This window comes from Perissodus microlepis, chromosome 19, assembly GCF_051167445.1.
Source record: "Perissodus microlepis isolate ML-2025 ecotype Zambia chromosome 19, ASM5116744v1, whole genome shotgun sequence".
Taxonomy (NCBI): domain Eukaryota; kingdom Metazoa; phylum Chordata; class Actinopteri; order Cichliformes; family Cichlidae; genus Perissodus; species Perissodus microlepis.
The window spans coordinates 28,243,308-28,267,869 of NC_140479.1; the positions used below are offsets into that span (position 1 = coordinate 28,243,308).

At 43.2% G+C, this 24,562-nt stretch overlaps 1 protein-coding gene across 3 annotated transcripts in view; it reads left to right on the forward strand.

Moving 5' to 3' along the window:
* Positions 1 to 1,745: 1,745 nt before the first annotated feature.
* akt1 (AKT serine/threonine kinase 1) overlaps positions 1,746 to 24,562 on the forward strand; it is a 31,333-nt gene continuing 8,516 nt past the window's right edge. Inside the window, exons 1-8 of one of the 3 annotated variants that reach the window (XM_084914244.1) lie at positions 1,746 to 1,822; positions 8,135 to 8,318; positions 20,859 to 20,987; positions 22,579 to 22,690; positions 22,997 to 23,123; positions 23,682 to 23,813; positions 23,956 to 24,021; positions 24,466 to 24,534. In XM_084914244.1, coding sequence (XP_084770370.1) covers positions 8,273 to 8,318; positions 20,859 to 20,987; positions 22,579 to 22,690; positions 22,997 to 23,123; positions 23,682 to 23,813; positions 23,956 to 24,021; positions 24,466 to 24,534 — 681 coding nt within the window. In that variant the 5' untranslated portion in view covers positions 1,746 to 1,822; positions 8,135 to 8,272. Of the gene's footprint in view, positions 1,823 to 1,843; positions 2,099 to 8,134; positions 8,319 to 20,858; positions 20,988 to 22,578; positions 22,691 to 22,996; positions 23,124 to 23,681; positions 23,814 to 23,955; positions 24,022 to 24,465; positions 24,535 to 24,562 lie in introns of those variants that run through there. The other 2 variants (XM_084914243.1, XM_084914242.1) reach the window with 2 other exon arrangements.

Sequence of the window (24,562 nt, forward strand, 5' to 3'; positions counted from 1 at the left end):
GTCATTATTGCGGGAATTGTCACATGCACTATCTTGCTTTTATAAGTGATACATATATTTTACTGCACTTCTAATGCTGATTCAACTTTGAGGCAGTCAACTACACCATGCTTGGGGATAGAAAAATAATGAAGGGGTAAGACTAAATGTACGTGAAGAGGGTCGGGAGTATCACGGCGTAAAGCAAGATAATGGAAATGTTAAAATGGGAGGTCTCTAAAATGTTTTAGACTTCTAGTTAGAAACATTTTGATCAAGTAAACCCAGTCATCTGAGGGCGTCATTTGATACATAGGCTCCCTGACTTCTTTTAAGCAGACTGAGCTGGCCTGTTTGTACCTGTCCAAAACTGGTTTAACTCCTACCTCTCCAGTGGAGTTCTCTGTAGCTGTAGATGACGGTTTATCTACCACAACAGGTAAAAGTGTGGCATGTAATCATGAACAATCCACAAGATTTTTACTTTCTCGTTCAGCTGTTTCATCTGGTATATGCAATTAATTTAAGAGAGTATCTGCATGAATACAAAAAGATCAGTGGCAAGGGCTAAATCAGACTAAATACACTTCTGCAAACACATTCTTGTGTTCAGCACATCTGCTTTACCCATATTGAAGTATTTTGTTTTAAGTGTGTCAGACTGAGACATTCTCACACTTCATGTTTAGTTGGCATTTCCTGGAAATGTCAGAGGCCCTTCCACAGCAACTTGAAGAGAAAGTTGCTGCTTTTTGGTACTGGCAGACGTGACTGGAACCAGGTGATCAAACGTGTAAAAGTCCACCACCGAGCCTGATGCTTTAGCGCTGATGTGCAACAGAATGGAAGCAGCAGCACATCCTGCTTATGGTTTCTTCTTTAGTAGTGATTTTAATATAATTTTACTAGATTACACAAGGCTACACATGTGTCTGAAAGAACCATATCTGAAACTAGAGCTAGAGCTTCACTTTTTAGAAGCACGGCTCTTTACACAGTTTTAAGGTGCATAACCTTTTGTTTTGTTTTTGTGGTTTTGATTGGCTTGTTGACCTTATTTTGCATAAAGCTTTATTTACTTTGACCTAATTTGACTTATTATAACTTTATTTTCAATGTTAACAAGTTTACACATCAAATACAACTTGCTTGAAACAATGACACGGTGACAAACTTGTACTTTTCTTTCAGATACAGCTGCAGCTTAACTTGTTTAAAACCCTAGAAGGAGTTTTGTGAACATAAAATATTTTGTTGTAATATAATTTTAAAGGTTATTAAATAACAGGGCAGATGTGAAGTGATAAAATGATAATAATATACACTAAATGAACCAGTTTAGCTCTAAAAACGTTTTTCTTAGTCTTTTCTTATAGAAAACTTTGCAAGACTGTAATTTTGAACTTTTGTAAGGCACTAATATACAACATCTGGACTAACTGGGAATATTTGTGTATATTTTGTGAACAAAAAAAATGTAATCAAAAAGACAAAAAAAAGTAATACATAATTACAGATGATTGATGACTAGAAGCACCTTTTGGAACCCTAATATAGCTCATTGCAGAGCAGGTAGAGCCGGTACCAAAATGTAATTCTCGTCTTGTAGCCTACATTACCCTTGTGGTTGTTCCAGGAAGTCAAAAAACCCCACCTAAGTAGACTTAATTGAAGCGAGGATCCCTTGAAAAACATACAAGGTCCTCGGCAGGTCCCCGAAACCCATGTTGGAAACCACCGGCACAGATAAAAGAGCAGAGAGTTCAACAAGGCCATGCAGAAGAAGCACCACTGCAGTTTTTTTTTTCTTCAATGGGACGCCTGACAGCCTACTACTCCTCCTGTGAGTGTGACTCATTTAAGGGCGGCTTTAGGACCCGGGAGAGACGGCTGCCACAGAGGCATTGCAGACAGCGCGTTTGGGAGGTGTAGTGGAAGAAAGGCAAGAGAAACGGAGTAAATGAGAGCACTTTGTCCAGATTGTTGAAGGACCCGTCAACTTAAAACACCGCCGAAACAGCTCACTATAATGAGACGGACACATTGTTGAATTCCTGTCCAGGTAAATGTCCGCGTTTCCTTCGCATGGTTAACTACAAGAGTTCGACAGCTAGACAGGGTAGGTCCCCATTGTACTTACATGGGATGCGGTTATTCTCACCCAAGCTGTCCTGCTAGGCCCCATATCCTTTCTAGCGCTAGATGCAAACCTGAAATGAGGTACTTTCCTGACTTCACTTCGCCGTAAAAAGTTGTCTTATGACGAAAAAAGTCGAAGACTCATTAATTTCCTGTAGTGAATTCTTAACGCTCGGTGTTTTTCCACAAACAGCAGTGAGTCTCTTTAAGATGTTAACCATTCATTTTTTTTTTTTGACAATGACCACTTTTGAGACACAACCCTCGGGCCAAAATATCTGCAGTCAAGTCGCTTCAAACGGTTCTCCTCTTTGCGGGGAAAAAAGTTGGGGTTTTTTTGCGCTGTGCTTTATGGTCCTGGAGGGAAATGAAAACAAATGAGCTCAACAAGAGAGAGCAGCTCATTCATTGTTGTGAACTACCACCGCGTTTGTTTACTTGTTTGAGTGAGGCACTTATTGCCATCTTATCTTTAGCCATTAGCTTTGCTGCCTGCCTGCCGAGAAGCTGCTGTGGCCACAAACAGTGCTGCTTTACAAAAAAGAAAAAGTTATGCGTCTATGTTGTGACTTGTTGCCACGCGTTTACTTTTTGGTCCACAATTTAGACACAGACGTCATAAGAAAAAGTCCCAACAGTGTAATTTAACCCCCCCCCCCGTAATCAGTACAACGGGATAATGCCTGTGGATAAGTGTGTTTTGATAGGTTTCACTGGCCTCAGTGCTAGCATCCCACCTACAGTAATGACAGTTGTGTAGGTCTGCACTCAATAGTTTTTTGTCATAAAGGTTTATTATTATAGTATTCTTATCAAGTTTGAGAGATATCGAGGGCATACAAATCTGATGGGGCTTTCAAATTTCAAAAGGATTCTTGCAGGATGCAAGGCTTGCAATCATGTTTAAAACTTATTTTGCTAATAATACTGTCTGTCTCCTTCTCCCAGGGTGCATGCATGTACTAAAAAGCGAACATTGTCCCAGGGTGTATTGTACCCACCATGCCTTCAGTGTCAAAAAAAAATGTTTTTTATCGGTCATGAGACTACGTCTGTCCAGTGTGTGTGTACGCAAGGGGATTTGGCATGTGACCTGGGGAAGACGCAACAAGCTGGCGCAATGATGCAGCCAGTGACTGCTTGGCTCTCGCTGTTCTGTTTAGAAAAAACCACCCACCTCCCACCCAATCCCCTAAAGCAGCTCGGTTGACGCAAATCTGCCACCAGTTACATGCAGAATCTGAGGAATGTTGTTTGAAATTTTGTCCAAAACAGACAGACAGGGGCCTGGACGCATCACCAGAGTCTGGATGTACTGAGACTGAGAAAGAGATGGTTCTCGTACCGGTGTCCTGGACGTCACAATTCTCCATCTGTGTCACAAAAACTGAAAACACTGAAAACAAATTACTTTTGTTTTCCTTTTGCTTTTCTGTGTTAACTTTCCAGCCATTCTAAAATGATTCTCATGAGGTGTGTGTGTGTGTGGGTGTGTGTGTGGAGGTGATTTGAATAAATTAAGCATTGTGTTGCTTTTACAGCTTGTCTGAACAGCCTGAATATGATTACATTAACGTGAGTCATAAAGTGGTTGGTGTTCGTGTCATCGCAGGATTAAAGCGGCAACTCTGCTTGCCTTTCAAGGTTGCAGTCACTGCGGTTTTGTGTTCAGTTAAAGCTGCCCGCAATATTCTTATCAATAATGTTGTGCTTTCAGGGAACTTGAAAGAGGAACTTGGTAGCGTAGTAGATCACCGTACTACTGGCTCCACTGTGGCATTTGAGCTCAAACTAAAGTGTTGCTTTGGCGATTTGTTTTTCAGCAACAGGTTAGCGTGATGTCATTTCTTGTGTTTTTAAATACTTTCAGTGTAATGTTTTACTTTTGGAACCAGAAACCATGTGGTAGTTTTTCTGTTAACCGAGCAGAAACTGAAGCAAAAAATAGTATCTATGAATCTGTGATGAAGGAAGTAGCGTGGTGATGTCGACCTGATTTTTTTTTATTTATTTATTCCCCCCCCCCCGCTTCCTGCCATAAACACATGTCACTGGGCCAGAGAGGATAGTCCCAAGCTCAGTGTGTGGCAACTTTTGCTGCATGACACTGATTTGCATTGAATGGGGTGGCCCCCGGCGTTGGAGCCAGAAAGATGAATGATTGAAAGCCGCCCTGACATCAGGGCAGGCAGGCAGGCGGTGGCCCAGAGGCCTGAGGACCATGTGACCCGCTGTCAGGGTACTGGGTTCATTCAGTGGCTGCTGGCTGCAGCGCTGGCAGCAGCCCAGCTTTTTACACACAGGCCGCAGTAGCAACAGGTCGCTCCCATTAAAACAGCAGCGCTCTGTTGTGGCTCCAGAGCCGGACTTGTGCATGTGTTGCTTTTTTGGCTGCGGCGTGTGTGTGCTCAAGTTTGTTTGTGAGGTGTATATAATGTGTGCGTGCCTGTGTCACAGAGTCCACACTAAGATGCCGATGGGATCCAACGGTTTTTGTGATCCTTACTTTGAATTGCACTCTGTGTGCTTTTTTTTTTTTTTTTTTTTTTTTTTTTCTCTTTCTCTCAAATCCCTCTCCAGGATCCTTCCAACATCGGCTGTGTGACACAACCACCACAACCCCAAGTGCAATAAACAAAAACACTGAGCGAAAATAAACTTTGGCTTCATAAACTTACTTTTGCTCACTGATGGAGGGGAGCAGAGTGGCAGTAAAAGGTGTTGATTGCACACGCGCTGCCAGATGTATTCGAGCCTGAGGCTGTACTGATATGACTCGTTGTCTGTCAATAGTCACATTCACTTCCTGTTGTTGTCTCCACCAGTTAGCTGGATGAGGCCACTCAAACAGAGCTCTCTTTTGATGGCCTGGCTTTGATGGAGCAGCAGGAAAATTGATTTCAGCCGATGGTCAGGGATCGCCTGGCGCAGTATGTGACATTTATGTGAACAAGGATTGCAATTGATCATCTTTTGGCTGCTTCCCTTTATTCAAAGCTATCTTTATATCACAAAGAAGTACTGAATCAAGGAACGGGTCAAGTGCTTTGGTTATGATAGCCTGCAGGTTTGAAGTCTAATGGTAGTCTTGACAGTTTTTGGATGACTGTTAGTACAGTTTTTACTGCCTTATTTGACTTCTGCTTTAACAAGTGAGCTATTGCAGCTACTACTGTAGCGTGATCTTTCTCCCAAATCTAGGTTTTTAGTTGGGTTTACTATCTACCCTTTAGTCATACATTTTTCTTTATACCTTTACATGTGTTTACTATGTAACCCAGGATAGTATTATGGCCATTTCTGGTATTTTGAACTGTCAAGACCTAATAACACTTTGATAGTTCTTCTACTGGAGGCTATGCTTTTATTTGAAGGTGCTCAAATGTGTGCATCTCGCCATCTTTACTATAAGAAGCACACCTTGACCTCATAGTTTATTCACTTTGTTCTGTTGTCAAAACAGTCTCACCTGGAGGTCTGTTTAGGAGCAGCACTGTAACTGTTGAAGGGTTTTGACAACATCACATGACCGCCATCATCTGCCACCTTGCAACGGTACTCTTGTACAAAAAGAAAAAAAAATCACATAATCAATGTTATATTATCGTTTAACAAATCTAGTTACCTAGGATTTACTAGGAAGCTTTTTACTAGGAATTCTTTTTTTAAAATCTTGTAATATATTTGAATCTGAGCTGTGTTATATAGCACATGTTTTTTGTTTTTAAGCAAAACAGTTCCGTGTTGGTTAATACCATCCAACCACACAGAAGTGTGCTTTAGCGCAAATCTCTTGCTAGAGCATGGCAGCAGGGTAATTTTTTTTAAAACGACTGTCAGTGTAAAGTCATTCTTACTCACAAGGAAATTACATTGATGTTAATATAAAGGATGTTAATTTAAAATTCAGTTAACCTAACACGCATGTCTTCAGACTGTAGGAGGAAGCTGGAGTGCATGCAAAATCTGCACAAAAAAGCCCCAGCCTGGATTCAACCCGATTGGGAACCTGTGCAGGTTGTACCCTGTTTTTCACCCTTTGACAGCAGTGATGAGCTCCAGCACCCCCACAACCCTGAATTGGATCAGTAGGGCGAAAAAATGGGTGGAAGCAATAATTTTGAAATGCTGGGCCAACATTGAAACTAACAACTGGCAGATTGCATATGTGTGTTGGTAGGTCAGTCCAGTTTGATGTCTTGCAAACACAGAAGTTGTCACTATAAATGCATACTGTGAGGAGGGATTAAGTGTCTTTCAGTTCCCTGTCACACTATGTACTTGGAATATATTTATATCTTTTTAAAGAGTATAAATTCACAAACCATTTTCTGAAAATGGATCCCAGATATAAGGACTGGGATATAGTAGAACAGGTAAACATCAGTCACTGCCTTTGAGTATCGTCTTATTTGCTGATTGACTCATAGCAATCAGTGAGGTGAATGTCAATGATTGGCCCTTGCCACAGGGATCACCACAGTGGGCATCCCTGAATGTTTGGTTTGGTACAGTTACACCAGATGTCTTTCTTGACACAACTTCAAAAGGGATTTGTATATCCCGTTGGAATCAAACCAGCGACCTTTAGCTTGTGAAGCGGGCGTATAAACATCTACACTATGGAGCCATTAGGTTGGTGCGCCTCTACTTTTGTAGAGTCATTTTCATTTTGGAGCTCTTGGTCCTGCAAACAAATAAATACATAATTAAAATTAATATGTTCCATATTTCTTAAGAACATGACTTTCAGATACTGTCCATGTGCTGTATAGGTGTTTTAGATCTGCCACATCTGCTGTTGTCCTTATTTTGCCTTTGAATCCAATACACCAGGCTGTCAAAAATGCCAACTGTCTAAGTTGGTAGACTCATCAGTATTACAGCTCTATCATTAAGTCACAGAAGGATCTGGCACATAATTACAATTGTTACTCAGAGGTGAGTAAGGTAGTCTCATTTAACCTTATGTTCTTTCAGCTGCAGCCCTGCTGTGTTTAACAGTTTGACCTTGTCAGTGTAAGGCTTGGGTGCCCTTTCTTGAGATCATATGACTATATTAAGGCTCAGAGAACAATAAAATTATTTTAAATTGCTTTCAGTGAACTGGGGAAAAAAACAAGAAATAAAGCTGCTTCCCAGAATTTATATTTCTTATTGACGCTCGTAAGGGAAACGCAAACACTTTAGTCGGTCTTTATCAAATTTAGACCGTGCTCACAGAGGCTCAAGGGATCTTCCAGGAAAGGTGACTCTTATTTTTCCAGAGAATTTGATTGTTCCGTAGCTGGTGATTTTCTACATGTTATGTCAAACAGTCAAACATAACCTGCTGTGGAGCAGGTTAGGTCTGCACCATGTGTTACCACGGGGAAGTGAGCCACCTTAGTAACAGTAAAAACCCTGGGTTAAACCTGAAGTGACTACATTATGCCCATAATCCTGCTTTGCAGCACAGGGCCTCTGGGCTAGTATGTGGCACACAAAAACATAAAACTTGACTAGACCTTTTCAAGATTTAAACTTTGATGCCATCCGTGCACGGAGTAGAACCCTAGTAATCTGTTCTTCTTGGTGAAACTGAGATTTAGAAAAATCATTAAACAGCTGTGCACAAAGTTTGAAAATCTATTATATGGATATCCTGTTTGAGAATTATTTGATATAATTATTTTCTCACTGCTGCTCTGTTCATGAGTAGGGGGGGGGGAACCTCCTGGTCTATCAAGAACGGCTGCCTCAATAGTGAACAGCATGGAATTTTCCAATACGGGAGACTTCATTTTGATTGCCAAAACCCACAGCTTTACACAGATATTTGAACCTTGAAATGTTGCAGGTTCCACTTGCACTGTAGTTGTACCCTTCCCTCACCGACTGGGCTGTAAAACACGAGGCTCTTCTCGGTTCTCTTGCCTCCCCTCGGCCCCGTTGACCTGACGGTTAATAATCAGACAAGTGGAAAAAATTGTTCACCTTAACAATGGGCTAATTTTTACTTTTCTTTAACTAATAGGTAACCACCATCGAGAAGACTGCTATAAACTCCAGGACCCCGTCTCCAGGCTCCTGCGCAGGGCTGAGTGAAGGAAACTTTGGACTGAAAGTCGTCTCTCCCTGAGAGAAACCTGGATCCTCCATCCTGGCCACCAACATGACCAATGTGGTGATCGTCAAGGAGGGATGGCTGCACAAAAGAGGTAAATTTACAGTTTGTGCCATTAAGTGCGATATTATTTTTCTTTTGTTTATTTTTTGATAACTGGATTAACATTTAAACAACTAACATTTGACGTGTGCTGAGGTTTTTGTACGCGAGGTGTCTGGTTGTCGTGACCTTGTAACAAACCTAACTGTGCAACACACATTATGTAAAGACCCTAGAATATGTCAAAGATTTCAAACTCTCTTGTTGATACATGTCAGAAAACAAATTAGTTCATGCGTACAGTTTATGTAACACTAGTACTGTACTTGATATAAAAAACGGATTCATTATACAAATTGCCTCAACTTCTTGGTGGATGCAGCAAATCTTTTTTTCCCCACCCTCTAAATGTTGCAGAAATGATGAACAACAACAATATAGACTATTTGCCAAGTGGTTGATTTAATTTGTAAAGGCATTTAAAAGGAAGTAGTATGCCAGATGTAATATAAGGAGGCATCCAGTTGCAGAATCCCCAACGGGCCCCATGGAGCTGCTCTGACAGTGCTGTGTGGCGTGGCATGGCTCACTGTCGGGCGTGAGTCCTGTTGTTTGGACGGAAAGGCATTCCTCACATACCTGCTGGCTTTGAGCAGCTTTATGTGCGCATACTAACTCTGCCTTCTGCTGTGGCTGCCTCACAGAGCCCACTTCACCACTGCCTGCACCACCAGGGGCAAAATAGGATAAGAAACCACTGAAATCTCCTGGGCCCAGAAATAAAAGGAACTGGCCTTTTTCTGGAAGAGAGAGCACCAAGACTTGCAATTATTGGATAAGGTGATGGGAGTATGTCACTATAAGAGTTCCTGCATTGTGTTAGCCCACAGTCCCCATTTTCAAGACTTGTGCTAAGCACAGAGCAGGTTTCCGGTTTAGTTTGATGGGCAGCTCAATATACCCCATATGATGCGATCATGCCCCGCTGGTCTTCTGTTTAATGTAAGGGCAGCGTGTTAGTTACCATTAGTATTTCATTTGCAGAAAGTAATAAAGTTCAAGTCTTGAAAGTTTAGGATTAGCTGGTAGTAAAATAAAGTCTGCAGAAGTAAATTGTGCTGCTTTTTTGTCTTATTCCATCTTCCCTGGAATAAGTGAATAATATGTTATCCGCTGTTGAGACGGTGTGTAAATTTGTACACGCTCTGAAATACGTTTGTTTGCCCATTAAAATCTGGCACACTTCCATCTTTCCACACCTTCACAAGTACAGATAAGAGTGAAACATTATAACAGGCGGCCTGCGTAAAGTATAACTATAAGAATAGTAAAATAGTGACCGGTAAGAAAACAGTGTGTGTGACAGGAGTGTGCACATATGCGCCTTGTTGTAGCGCTGAGCCTCCATCTATACCCCCCCCCCCCCCCCCCCCCATTTGTGACATGAACACTAAACAAACAACCCTTCAGAAATAGTGAGTTGGCATGCTGTCGTAGCCCAGCAGCTGTGCCCTGTGAAATGTCACCGAGCCTCTGTTTTGATTGGAGGGCATCCGCCTGCCTCCTTGACAGGAAGGCTTTTAGTGTCGCATCACTGTCATGCAATCTTTGCCCCAGAGCCAGTGCACAGAAGGTGAACCTGCAAGTAGCCCTGTCTTTCTGTCGATCACCTCGGTCAGCCAGGCAGTCTGTGCTCGACAAACCTCTTCCCATCTTCCCGCACCTTGAGTGCAGCTTGTGGTGGCGCCACCCAAGTGACTCAAATCTCCATGTGGGCGTTATAATAAATGGCTTGTACCACCTCTGAGTGTGTTCACCATGCTCATTACTCCCATGTGTGCTTTCAAAACACCAATTTGATGTTTTACAACAGATTGACCTTCATATTTCCATCAACACTTGTTTTTCTTTCGTGTTTGTGTCTGTTTCATGGACCTGGTCTTGCACTGCAGTACTCTCTTACAAAAGCAGGTACAGTTTGAGTAGCCTCCTCTTCTAGCAGTGCCCATTTATTGGCTCCACATGATTGAATTTCACGGTGGGCCAGTTGCGGGCACAAAGAAAAGCAGCTCTGGCAAGCAGGCTCTTTGATTCCTTTCTGATTAGTCATCTTCAGCATGCACGTGCAGACTGAGTCAAGACGCCTGAGAGAAAGTAAAGCAAGCGATTGTGCCTCTGTACCTTGTAACCCCCCACCCTCAGTAGAGCTAATCTGTCATTAAAGCTCCAGATTCTCAGCCTTGGATTGATCTGTACAGTTGTTCCAGACAGGCTGCACTCTGTGAAATGATCTAATTCTGAAGGACACACCTTCATAGTTTCTTCTTAAGCCTTGTGCTGCAGTAATGCGTCTGGATTGTGGACACCATTGGGACATGTTGATGGGATTGTTATCTGTTTTGGAAGGACAGTTTTGGAATGACAAAGCAGCTGAGTGGGATGGAGCGTGTGTGTGTTTAGACATGCATATGCAAATGCGAGTGGTTTAATATACAGAGTGAAGCATATTTATTGACACTACCAGCAGGACATTACCCGGTGCCCTTATGCACAGACCACATAGCAAGTACAGGCCTGCACAAACACTGTAACTTTGTCGTTACTATCATAACCAGTTGTTATGTGTCCCCAAATGGTACTTCCTTTTTAGATCCTTCATGGAGTGCACCCACACACTTTGAATGTGCCTACGGCCTCTAGTGGCCACAGAGACCAAACGGCATGTTATTTCTCTTTGCAAGTGTTTTTCCAAAGTTTCCATCAAAGCCAGAGCATCATCTGACATCAAAGAGGCAGATTGTGGGTTCCCTAGTTTCCAGGGAAGCGCTGTGGCCAAAAACCCAGTCAAGCTCAACAGAACAGCGCTTGCTTGTCCTCCCTTCTTCCCTGGCTCTTGTTTGTTTGACTCATTTGCTCCCTGACAAGTATAAAGAGCCGGCCCCCTCGTTAGGCTAACGAAGGCCACAACAACTGTTGGATTTGGGTAGCACGCTCAGCTGGCTCCAACCTGTGAGAGGAGGGGTGGAGTGAGGGAAGGAGGGTAAGCAGAGAGCACAGAAGTAGAGATGGTGAGGAAGGGATAAGGGAGGGGGGGGGGGGCGAAAGGGAGAGGGACAGAAGTTGAGCAGCGTCTTTGTGATGTTCCCAGAACATTGCTCAGTGACCCAGTCGGCCTGAGGAGAGCTGGTTGATGTTGTGTGCGACATGCCACAGAGACTCTCTCGTGGTTTGGTTTGGACCTCGTCAGCTGATTGGCCCTTTTGCTGGTCATGCGGCTGAAGGACACCCATGAGCTGCTCGTCCATGCAAGACCTTGTTGGTGGTCTGGGGGTGGGGGTGGGGTGTTACAAAACACTAGACACAGTAACTGTAGATTTTTATTTTTTAAACATTTTTTTTCCCTCCATTGTTTTGAATGTTTGTACCTTGTGCATCTGGTGAGCAGGCCTGCAACAATTCAGCTAGCATTTCCCACATTTCTATTAGTTTGTTCTGTAAGATCTAAGTAAGGGAATGCAGTGTTTCCTGCAAAGCTCGATGCTCTTCAAGGGAGCAGACCCACCTGATTAAGAATGTCTCATGATACTGCCTTGCTGACTGTCTCAGGATTTAAGGACTTTGAGTCACAGCCAAATCTGCTGCTGGCCTTGCCTGGTCTACCCTCATTATGGGTGTCAACGATTGCATACTGCTACAAATACACAATCACATAAACGTACGTACATACTGCAACAGTGTGGGGAATAGTTGTGCAAATTTGCTGATATATTGTGAAGATTAAATATAAACAAAAATGATAAACAGAACTAAAACTTGTGATGCTGCATTAATTACTCCTTTACAAATATGCTGTGTTTTACCAGCTTGGTTCTGTTGACGGTGTTATTATTAGTACATCGTGCGCTGTTCAGCCATAATCTTATATGCCAGGTAATGACCTCAGGGGGGGTTCTGTGGCTCAGGCTTGTTGAACACACAGTTTTTTAGGATCTAAAGTTTCACTGGGGAATAACTCTGTAATGAGATATTGACTTCACCTGTCAACAGCTGACAAGTGAATACATACATACATACATACACATTTTTAACATTAAATACCTAGCACAGACGTTAAGTGATGGATAAAGGGATTTTACAGAGAGAAGATAATCAAATATGGAAGGTGCCTGTCCGTAACTGGACCGCTACTTATATAGCACTTTGCAACTCTACTTAGCATTTAACACTTTTTGCTACGAGCCTTATTCACACATTCCTGCAGCACTTTATTCTATTCCTTTAAGCGCTTTCGATGAGGCGCAGTCACAGCCCAATGCAAGCATCCGGAGCAATTTGGAACTCAGTATTTTGCCTGAGGACACCTCAGATTGTGGACTGGAGGAGCTGGGGATCAAACCACTGACCTTCCAATTAGCAGACAACCTGCTCTACCTCCTGAGCCACAGCTGACCCTCTGTCAGTGGGTAATTCAGTAGTTTGACTGAAACTAATGGTGTATACCCTTTCTTGCTAACTTTTTTCCAATAAGTTTACAATAGTCAGCCTGAACTTTGTGAGGGAAACGCCCAAATGAACACCAGTAGTGAAAGTTGAAGTGGCAGACAGATTTGAGTGGATCCCCTGTAGGCAGGGTCCAGCAGCAGAGGGTGTCACACCAGGAAGCCATCGCTCTGGCCGGGTGTCTGGCCGTCAGCGTGGACCCCCTGCTCTGGGTAATGGGAAGCAGTCTTCCTGCTAAATGTGGTGGAGAGAAGTAAATTACTGGGGTGCAGCTGTCGGCAGGCAGGCTGGCTGGAATGGTGGGGGGGACCAGGAGGCTGAGGGAGGTGGCACCTCCACCATTCGCCCCCTCTCGCAGCAAGCCCGCTGTGTGCTTACTTTGCTGTGCAGAGTCCGCCTGCTCGCCACAACTGTGGTACTCAGCAGTGATCTCAGCCTCTGTTACTGTTGCCGTGTACCCTTTCTGTCTGTCATTTCCTCACTGTCCTCATCTCTCTCTTTCTGCTTGTTCTCTTTCATTCTTACTCACACACTTTTTCTTTTCTTGTCTTTTATGGTCCCCCTTTCTCCCTTGCCCTCACAAGCTCATCCCCTTTTTAGTCCTCCCCCACTTCCAGCGCACGCTTCCTACTCTGTTGCTAGGATAATGACCCTGCTGACAACTCAGACCCATGGCGGAAGCGGCTATGGACCGGCGAAAAGCTCAAAGTCTTTGACATCAATCAAATCACTGGCACCTCTCTTCAGTTTAGGGTGGGTTAGAGAGGCAGCGAAACGAAAGGGATGCTTGGCTGCCTGGGGACTCAGATATGTGACATCCATGATATTGACATTTTCTGTTACTCTGAGCATATTTCATATTTATATTTATTTACAGAACATTTTAACAAGTAGTGCCCCTGAAAAATGTCAACAGCTGGAGTGTACCTGTCTAAATGGAGCGGGGGGGATGTAGAGCGTAATCGTTGCTTGTTTAAGGGTGCTAAATTTTACTGGTCATTGAGAGTTCATTGGCACTAATTTGTTCTAAATAATGTGTGTTTATTTGTTTGCCATGCAGTAACCCAGTTAACTAATCCATGGATTGCTTGTTTACCCAGGGAGAGGGTGCAAATCTCAGGGGGGAACTTCCCACAGTGTCTCTATGGTAATCAGCAGGTGTCACTCACCACAGAGAAGAAGTGAGGGCTTTCTTACGAGCGTGAGAAAGCGGGGCAGCCTCCATCGCACCCCCTTGCTTTTTTTTTTTTTTTTTTTTTTTTTTCTTTTTAGGGTAGCAGTAGCAACCCTAGAGACGGAGAGAAAAAAAGGGAGAAGGGGAAGAGACAGAGGGCTAGATTTGGGGTTGGGGTGGCCCTTCAACAGAACCTGTTGATGCTGTTGCCAAAGCCCTGGCAAGGCCCCCCCCCCCCCCCCCCCAAATCCAGCTGCATGGAGAGAATGAGGCCAACAAAAGGGAGTATGGGCTGGGGGGGGGGGGGGGGTCAAGAAGGCATAAAGAGTAGGAAAGAAAAGGAGTCCGTACTCCAGGATAGTTTAAGATGCCATGTGAACCCGGTGCTGCCTTATATGGTCGCAGTCGGGCAAATATGTAGATGGGTGTTCAGTCAGCATGAGAAGCTCAGCTTAGAGCAGGGCGTCTTGGGGGTGGAGTTTGTGGTTGCTGGGCTCAGTGTTGACCCTTGCATCAGGGAGCCCCCACTCTTTTAGAGCAGGCACTCCGTGCCTCATTGAGATGCAGGGCACAGGGTGGCAGGCCGCAGCTGCAGCCTACAGGCAGAACCCGGCAGAAAAGGGCCGAAGGGATGGCGGGGGCGGCTGAGGAAAAACCAACAAAAGGCGAAGCCCCCCCTACCCCCTCCTCCCACGCTTTGGAGTTCTAATTCCCTAATCCTCAACCTCCGCCTACCCCCACCACCTCCTCCTCATCCGATTCTCACCACTCAAACTCACACACACGCACAGTTCATGCAGTTACACTGGCTCCCTTCCTCTCATCCCCAAGCCATGAATGGCCAGACGGGGACAAAACCCAACAGCAGCCCTCTCAGGAAGTCCAACCACTGGGTGTGAGCACTGAGGCACATTTTGTCTGACCCTCTTTTGGTTCCTCTCACTCTGTGTGAGATCATTTACCCACTTGCATTGTTAATTAGTGTGCATGTGTGGTTTATCTAGTGGCTTGTGACAAAGGTGTTCTTGTCTTTCTTCTAAAGTTACTGTCTTGGAAATGTTATTAAAAACCTTACAAATAGAACGAGCTGGGATACAGCTGTTAGTTTGGGAGACTGTGGCTTTTTTTCTTCTCCTTTTGTTTGTAATTTAAAAAAAAAAAGACTTAAAAAAAAAAAGACTGATGAATACTACATGATGTGTCTTATTAGCCAACAAACTATAGCAGCTGGGTTCTCAACATTCCTGTTGCTGTCACATAGAGACGGAGAGTGCAGGATGCTCCTCTGAACCAGCCACTAACCTCATTCACCCGCCCTCTCTTCCTTTTATTTAATGAATCTTCAATAAGCTTGTCTGACTAACCCTTAGTGTTAGGGCCTCTTAAGCCAAGTTGACTTTCACATGGCTTTACTGTCCAAAGAAAGGATTAACGTGAAGTAAAGAGTCATTTCTTGGAAGTCGACGTGAAGTGTCATTAAGTTGAGAAAATTTGAAATGTATAATGTTAAAACTTCCTGATCATTTCAGTATCTAGATTAAAGTGATTCCCTCCTCAGGAGTTGTTGTTGTACCTTTTTTCTTGTAATTCGGTAAAAGCACAGATGCTCCAGCTGCTGCGCCAAACCCGTTCTTTCCTCCTGTACCGTGCTTGAGGTGTAGAGGGGCGTAGCTGTGGCATGCTGAAGCTGTCCGCACACAAGGCCATGCAGCAGTTGGCAAATAAAGATGAATTCTGTTTTGTTTGGCAGCGGTTCTCCGTTCATTATTTTCCACTTTGCCCAGCGCGCATCCCAGCCCTCAGCAGCTGCTTGTCATGTAAAGACACTCTATCAGGCCCTGACAGCTCCTCCCCTGCACACACAGTGCGCATGGCTCATGCACACTTCACTTGCGCTCACACCCCCACCCCCCACTCACACTCCTACATATGTGGGGAACATATGTAGTGATCTGTCTCACTACCACGCCGTTCAGCACAACTCCTCACACACTGCTTTCTCATCCCCTCCAGTACTCTCATCTCTCATCTTTTGTCAAATCAGTCTTCCCATTCTTCTGTCCTTCCCCTAATTTGGTTGAGACGAGCCACATGTCGGCTGTCATGCTTTTATTAGAAAAGCTTACTGGGACTGTGATAATGCAGTGGATTTCCTCAGAGCAACGTGTGTGTTTGTGCGTGCATGCATGCATGTGTGCCTGTGTGTCAACCAGACACTTGAAGCAGGTTTTATCTTATCTAGGTTGTGGTCAGTCTGTCTGTTGGCCACTTTCCTGTTTTGGAGAACTTGTTGACATCAAAAGGTTTTAGTTTACTGGAACACTGTGATGATGAAGTGAGTTAAAAGCAGAAGGCTCTCCTGTGTTGTTCTGAGGCCTATTGTCCTTTGTCAGCAGTCTGCACTTTTTCTCAGTGTACACAGGATGTATTTGGGGTCTAGTATGCAAAGCACTGGATTTAAGTAGTGCAGAAGATTTTTTATTTTTTTTTTCCCCTCTCTGCATCTGCATAACAGTCCCTGTGTATAATTACCATATAAATGTATCCATGTTTACTCTAAACAGTAACTGTATATTTGACAATACAATTTTAAAAAAAGGGGGAAAAAACCCAGCCTTAGTTTTCACTTTCTCACTCTGTCAGTTCTTAAGAAAAGCCGCTCTGTGGAAAGTACAAATGAATAAAACCAAAAGGGGAAATGTGTGTCAATAGGAAGCTGACAAGGGTCATCTTGGTTGTTTATGCTCAGAGTGCAGACTGCAAGTGCAACCCCTTCACTCCCCCCCGCCCGCTCTCAATGCGGCGGAGACGCGCGCTGGCAGACAACCGGATATAGCCATTTCCACAGTTGTCATGTGATCGAGCTTGTGGTCACAGACGAGGAAGTTGCAGTGTCCTCCTGTCTAGAAGGAGCATGCACTAGTTGAGGGATGTGCAATGCAGATGTGGGGTTGCTTAACCTTTGCAGAGGTGGCATCAAAGATGAGCGCCCCTGCAGGAAAGACTTTTTAACTTTCTAGTTACAGTAGACTGCGTTATTACAGTGGGTTAGACCTTATTTACCTTTTTGTGTGGAACAAGTCTCTCTTAATATCACAATTGCCATTGTCAGAATGGGGATAATGGTGACTAAGGATGCTTAGCTGGCTGTGTCTTCCACACCAGTGTGTCAGATTTTCCCCCAATACATGCCATGCCATGCCTCGCCGTGCTGCTGCGTCACATATGACCACCCATGCAACTACTAGTGTGTGCCATGCGTCAGTGGATCTGGCAGAAAAGCCTTTCAAACTGACTGTTTGTTGTAATCTGTTGCACACAAATACCTTTCAGTGCCTACAAGGCGCCATACATACACAAATGTATTTACAGACAAGCACAATCATGTGTACACACAAACACCTGTTTCTGCCCATCAGGATCTGAATCTACGTAAGAACATTACACAGTCTGGAAATGATCTGCCCGCGTTCCCGCTGCCAAACGAAAACTTCTAAATTGAAACTTTAGGCCCTGCTGGTGAGACAAGTATATACGTTGAGCCTTCATCACGTGTCGCGGTGTCAGGTAGGGGACTCATTATGCTGCCTCTACATTGTGCACATACTGTCCTCAGTGTTGGTTGGCATGGGTTTATAGTTGAGAGATATGGGTCAGCCAAAACCTGACCACAGAGTGAAGCACCAGCTGGGGCCCAGCGGAGGAAAACAAGGACCGGTATGAAGGGCTCAGGAGACTTTCTGGCTGCAGATTAGTCCAAATTATGTATTGAACAGGCTCTCGAGCTAACTCGCAGCTGATACTTAATGACTATGTGTACTCTTAAATGCCACGTCTTTTGTGCTTTTATTATTTAGATTTTATGCTAAACAAGTCTCTAAGCTCCATTGTGCTGAAGTAAGGAAGTCTGGTGCTCTTAAAGGCTCGTGATAAATAACCCTACGGACGTGGAGTCCCAGGAGATCGGCGTGTATTTGGATGATTGATTGTTAAAGTTGATTGGTGTGGTTTGTATTTGGAAAAATCTTATCACTGCAGTTGTGTGTAAAGCGGTCACGAGGGAGCTGCAGCAAACTGTATTCTGCTTATTTCACTTGGGGCAGCACATCTAGTATAAGCGGATTTGTCGAAAAGCTGTGAGCGCGGCAGTCTGACGCCTGTCAAATTTGAGCTAATTTCTAAATGAGCTTTATTTGGTGTGAAAACACTTACTCTGCAGCAAACGAGATGAAGAATCTCCCCTTGCACAATAAAGAAAAATGTAATAACATATTAAACATCTGCTCTGGATTGAAGACTAATGTCTTCTGTTGTGCCAAGTGGCAGCTGTTTCCTTTTGTATGGTGATTGGTGCCACCACACCAGCAGTAAATCAGGTGTTTTGTTTTTGTTTCGTTTGTTTTTGTTTTTTAAAACATCCAGGTTTTAAAAAAATAAAAAAATGTTTTGATTCAGGTTTAACAAAACTGAGAACCGTAACACAAACATCTGCATCGTCGTACTGCAATTTCATTTTCCTGTACCGTCTATCCCAAGTGGAGCTAATAAAACATGCTAGTCTATAACTTCCAACTTTCCAGCGAGCACTCTTTTTCATTCTTCTGATCAAAAAACTCTTAGACTGTTATCTGAAAGCGAAGCAAATACAGAATGCATTAAGATCCCGTCGGTATCAACATTTATAGCGCTTAATGAATAAAGATGATTTGAAAAGTGTAAAGAAGCAATAGGAGAAACTTTGAAGAGTTCCACAACTTATTGTGATAGTAAAACAAATTATTTTTAAACTGCTTTGTCTGATTATCTTAGTGCAAACTGCTAAGTACACACAAAAAATGTTAGGGACATCCATTTATGTTTATTGTGTGCAGAAGAGGAAAATGTCAGCAAATCTATTAGATTTTTAAATTCCAACTCCATAAATGCCGAATATTGGTATCGACTGAGTTCTAGCTAAAACCTGCATTTTCATTTTTCTTTTTTAATGATGGGCAGGTTGCAACTCCTGCACAGTGGCAGTAACAAATCTGATTATATAGAAGTCTAAAGAAAGTTACCGTTACGCTCTCATCCTGATGACTTTAATGTCTCGATCACTGCTCTAAAGTCCCATTAAATAAAAAACATACAATGTCCCTCAGCAGCCAGAACTCTTCTATGGCTTCTATAGTCTGTATTATATTATTATCATAGTGGCTCCGTCCAGCTTTATGTATACAGGCTATGAAGGGCATCCCGTGTCGTCGCTTTATGTGGGGAGGAGAAAATGTAGAAGAGAAGCAGGAAGGGGAAGTTGATGATTTTGACAGATTACAAGTGACAAATCTTGAAAAATGACACTCAACCAGTTTTAATAATTCATATGATTTCTTTAAATATTTTAGTACAATGCGCACTAAATAGAGTAGATATTACAAGCTGATGTTTGCTCTGCACTGTCTAATCTGCTATCAGTTTCATTACTCAGGTGTGTGTGTGTGTGTGTGTGTGTGTGTGTGTGTGTAACAGAAGCTCATAAGACAGATCTTTTACTTCTTACACACACGCACACACACCGCGCTTCTGTGTTGGAGGAAATGGGGCAATTAAGGACAGCTTGGTATGGCACTGCATGGGGTTAATATGCGGCTCCGTAATTAAAAATAAATTACAGTTTTCCTGTATAAATATTCAAGTTCCACTCCGCTGTGTGCCACTGCCTTGTTATGGTATGTAAGCTATTTTTTTTTTTTTTTTTTTTTTTTTTTTTAATTTCCCCATCTTCACCGTCTGCACAACATCTGGCGCAACATTTCCTGAAGCATCACCGGAATAAATTGAGTTTCGTCTGCCTAATTCATTTGTGTGATGCCAGTGTCTCTAACTGAATGGGATGGACATGCTTGGCTTGAGTTTAAGGCTGTTGTCTAGAAAACGAGGAGTGTGGAAAGTTTTGTATGAAAATCTAATTGAAGCGTTGGCATCCACCGTTACAGAGTTAAGAACTGTAGGAAATGTTAAGCTGGACTGCAGATTAAAGTGTTTTAAAGTGACGTTAAAAATTCTACTTGTTAAAAATGTATGCAAATACAGTTTTAAGTTGCTTAAATGAAAGGCAGTTTTTGCTGAAAACTAAAAGCGTGAAAGTGTAAGAAGCCTGAGGATATTTGCATACGTGATTTACACAATTTTAATTGTATGATTAAAATGATACTGGAGCTTTACCCGTACGTTAGATTTTTTACCATGCCTGCTGTGCTGTTGGAAGAATGACACAATCAACTAACTGTCACAATTCAGAGAGGGCAAGTGAATCCTGCACGCTCTCAAACAAGAATATTTCCAATGGGAAGAGTGTGTTTGAAGCTTACATTCCTCCATTGTGTGCTATAAGTGAGAAAAGGCCACTTGAAACAATGTCCCATTCCTCATTCTCCTGGTATTTGTTTGATTTCTTGTGTAAAAATGGCTACAGTGGAATTTTGGGGGGGGGGGGGGAAACTAGTCTCCTTCCTGGTGAAATTAGTCGACTTAGATCCTCAAACTCGGGACAAGATTTTTTGTTTTGTTTTGTTTTGTTTTGTTTGAATATCCTGTGACTATCTTCATTGCAAATGACTGTTGAAAAAGAGGACGTACCATGTGGAGGGAAGGAGTCCTGACTCCAGCTTTAAAAACAGCATTTTTGATTCTCACTAAAAGAAGGCCCTAGTGCTTTCAGTGCTAATTTAATAATGCGTTATACCACTGACAATTAATATGAAAAGAAATCACTAAAATGTTATGAGGCATTCACAATGTCAATGTTTATTGCTCAGCTTTCGAGGCTGTAAAAGCAAGTAAGGTTTGAACAGACAACACCGGAGGGGGGGGGAAGAAAAAGGAGTTGGTCACATGCTGTTTAATTTTACCTCCTTTTCAATCTTTTTCTCTTATCAGGAGAATACATCAAGACCTGGAGGCCAAGGTATTTTCTCCTGAAGAGTGATGGTACATTCATTGGCTACAAAGAGCGACCGCAAGATGTTGACCAGCTGGAAACCCCCTTAAATAACTTCTCTGTAGCACGTGAGTATCTGCTTCAGAGAAACCACCACATTTTTTCCCTTGTTTCTTGGCAGCTTGTTTTCACCCCTATTTTGTTTGCTGCTCTTCTTAACTTGCATGCATGATTTAAAAAAACAAACAAATGTTTTTTATACTTCTTCACACTGAAAAGAAGTTAATAACAGTTTGACAGTGTGTAAGGAAAAATGTGGAAGACCTTTTTGAACAAGTAATCCCTCCGTTTACTCATCTGGCAGCTTTCTAAATGACTTTGAATAGAAAGAGAAATTGCTGTGTTATCATCTTAATAGAACGGCGGCGCGGTTTTCAGTAGGAGGACCGCTCTGAGCATAGAGAGCTCCGCCACTGAACGTGCACGCAAGATGTTTTGACTCCTTACATTAATGCATCAGATGGCAGCTCTCTTCTCTCTGTGCAGTCCCCAAAACTTTGTTTGCATTGTGACAGATAGAAACAGAAACAAAAAAATGCCCAGAGCAGCTCGACTCACTCGATCTTCACATCAGAGAAAGTTGCTGCGATAAGCTGTGCAGATGACTGAACACAGCAATTAGACGGCATACTGTTTGTTTAACAAAATGTTTCCTCTCCGACACTCTTGAGTTATCGTGGCCATTAGCCGCCTGATTTCAAGTATTTATCTGGGCTCCTCTTGGAGGGTCTGTCTCCATCAGCACTGGCTTTGCTTTTGTCACCACTGTGACCCCACCGCAGAGGACACATGGTGCGTCGTTGCTGACGGGGCCGCTGCAGCTGGATTATATATTCACCCTGATGGAGCCATGTTGGATCTCAGTGGTGGTCCACTCAGAGTCCTCCATCCATCAGACGCAGGCCATTTTGTGTCACGTTCTGACATATTTGCTGACATGTTTCATTTGGGAACAGATGTTACTGCGAAGGAGGTGCAGATGGAAATCTCTGCTTTGTAAATTCAGTTATTAGACTGTTGTGAGTAATTGTTTTTGCAAACTGCTTACAAGACAATTATTTGCTCCAAAAGTGGGAAAATTTCAGCAGAAGCAATAAAAGAAGGGTGTGATGATGTGCATGATATGAAATTCTTAAAGAACAAGACTGATTAAGCCGGGTGTGTGCCAACGTGGCAAGTTAAACATTTCCTGGTTTGAGTTTCTCAGACATGAAGTTCTGTTTCCTTTAGCTGATTCATTTTAGTGGAAATGTGATATCATCTCAGGTTCTGCTCTGAGAAAACAAGATGTGACCTTGGGTTTTGGGATTTCTCGATGATTCAGACCAATAATTTAACATGTGTTTTGTCAGATTCATCACAGTCTGAAAATGACTAGTAAAGAGTTGCTTTTTAGAACAACCGTTAGGGAATGAATTGGAGTATGTGCTGGATTTAAAGCACTACTAATACAAAGCATTTTTATTTTTAAAGGGACTGACGATTTAAGCATCAGTTGTTTTCTCCCACCAAAGTGCACCTGTTCTTTTCCAAATTGGCCGAGATTGTCTGTTAGGACGGCGATAAAGATAAATGGCTATAACTGCGGGTCTGTCTCTCCCCTCTGCTCTCCTACACACTGGCCCTTCTCTTCGTCTCCATCTCCCCGGCTGTGGTCAGAGTGCCAGCTGATGAAGACGGAACGGCCCAAGCCCAACACATTCATCATCCGCTGCCTGCAGTGGACCACTGTCATCGAGCGTACCTTCCACGTGGAGACCCCTGAGGAGAGGCAAGTGAGACGCAGACCCCTCACTGCTCACAGAGCACTTGAGCTCGAATCATCCGCATGCTAAGATTTGGCCCAGAATGCTACAAAGTAGTTTAAGAGCTTAGTTTTTCTAACATGCAGAAGCGTACACCAACATACGTATTTAATCATCATTATACACCTTCACCCTGTGCACTGGCTCTTGGCAGAAGTCACACTTGAAATTGCCTTCCTGTTGATAAGAAGACAATTACATGATTGGGCTGCTGGGGTTGCTTGGTGGTAAATGGACTGATGTAATCTCTCTGCTGCTTGTGTCTACCTCAGGGAAGAATGGACCAAAGCCATCCAGGCAGTGGCTGAAGGCCTACAGAAACAAGAGGAGGAGATGATGGACTCCTCCCCAGACCCCATGGACATGGAGGTCTACCTGACCAAACCCAGACTCAAAGTGGTACTAGCTCATTTACACTCCATGTATCTTTGTTCGGTTATGTCCTCATAAATGTCTCTCTCACTCGTTCTTAACTAGTGAGATTGCTCCTCGCTGTTAGTACAGCTTTTTTTTTTTTTTTTTCCCCCCTCCTCATTTGACAGTTACTCCTCCTTCACCCTCCCCAGCTTATTTGTACTTGCACAGCTTCGGCCCACAGCTTCTTTCCCAACATCAGTTGTGGGTGGCTTAGCACCAGATAGCATGCCCACTAGGTTTCACACGTGCCCCCCTCCCCCCACATGTGTCATGACTTAAAGGTCCAATGTCACTGGATTAGATGTCCCCCGCACAACCATTTTCAACATTCTCTCCAGAGCTGGGGGTCAAAGGTTAACTGAGACACAACCACATATATAGGTCAAACCATTAGAGGAGTGGAAATTGCTCTGTGGGTGAGATGGTGCCTTAAATGCTTCAGCGTTGTTGTCAGTGGGATTGCGTGTCCTGTTTAGAGTCTGAGTTTGTTAATGCTCCTGTTTGTAACCAGATGCTGTATTCTCCCCCATTGCCTTGCAGACTATGCACGACTTTGAATACCTCAAACTCCTGGGAAAAGGCACTTTTGGCAAAGTTATTCTGGTAAAGGAGAAGGCCACAGGACGCTACTATGCCATGAAGATCCTAAAGAAGGAGGTGATCGTAGCAAAAGTGAGTGGCTGCCAACGAGCAAGTGAAGGGGTGAAAATGCACTGGGAGTCTGGGGGAAAGCAATGACTGATACCTAAATAGTAATTGAGAGAGTTGCACAAATGCTGTCTTTTTTTTTTTCCTTCTTCTTTCTTGTCTCCAGGATGAAGTGGCGCACACACTCACAGAGAACAGAGTCCTCCAGAATTCAAAGCATCCGTTCTTGACAGTAAGGAGCTCCTCCATATACCCAAACCAAACCTTATTTTAACTCGCACAGATCCTCAGAGGCCTCTTCAGTCCAACCCAGAAGCATCCATTCAGAAAAAAGAGGCAGTTTTTGTCAGGAATGTTTTGAAGTGCTGTGCTTACAAACGCTAGAGTTGAGTGGTTTTTTGTTGTTTTGTTTTTTTTAATCAGTTAACCCTTGCTTTGAGGTGGGTTGTAATGATAAGCTCCTACCAAATTTTAGATCTAAGTGGTGGGTGAAGGCAACACATTGTCTGTGCTGTGGTTTTCCTCCTCTTCTTTCGAAATGTTCGAAAATGTAGCTAAAGCCGCAACGTGTATTGTGATATTTCATGTTACCATTAGCTGTTTAAATGCCAGCTTCCGCTTGACTTGGTTTGAAACATGAAGTTCTGCTTTGAGGTTTTTGTTTTTTGATCTGCAGGGACTGAAATATTCCTTCCAAACACATGACCGCCTGTGCTTTGTCATGGAGTATGCAAACGGTGGTGAGGTAAACTAGTTTAATCATCGCTAAATGT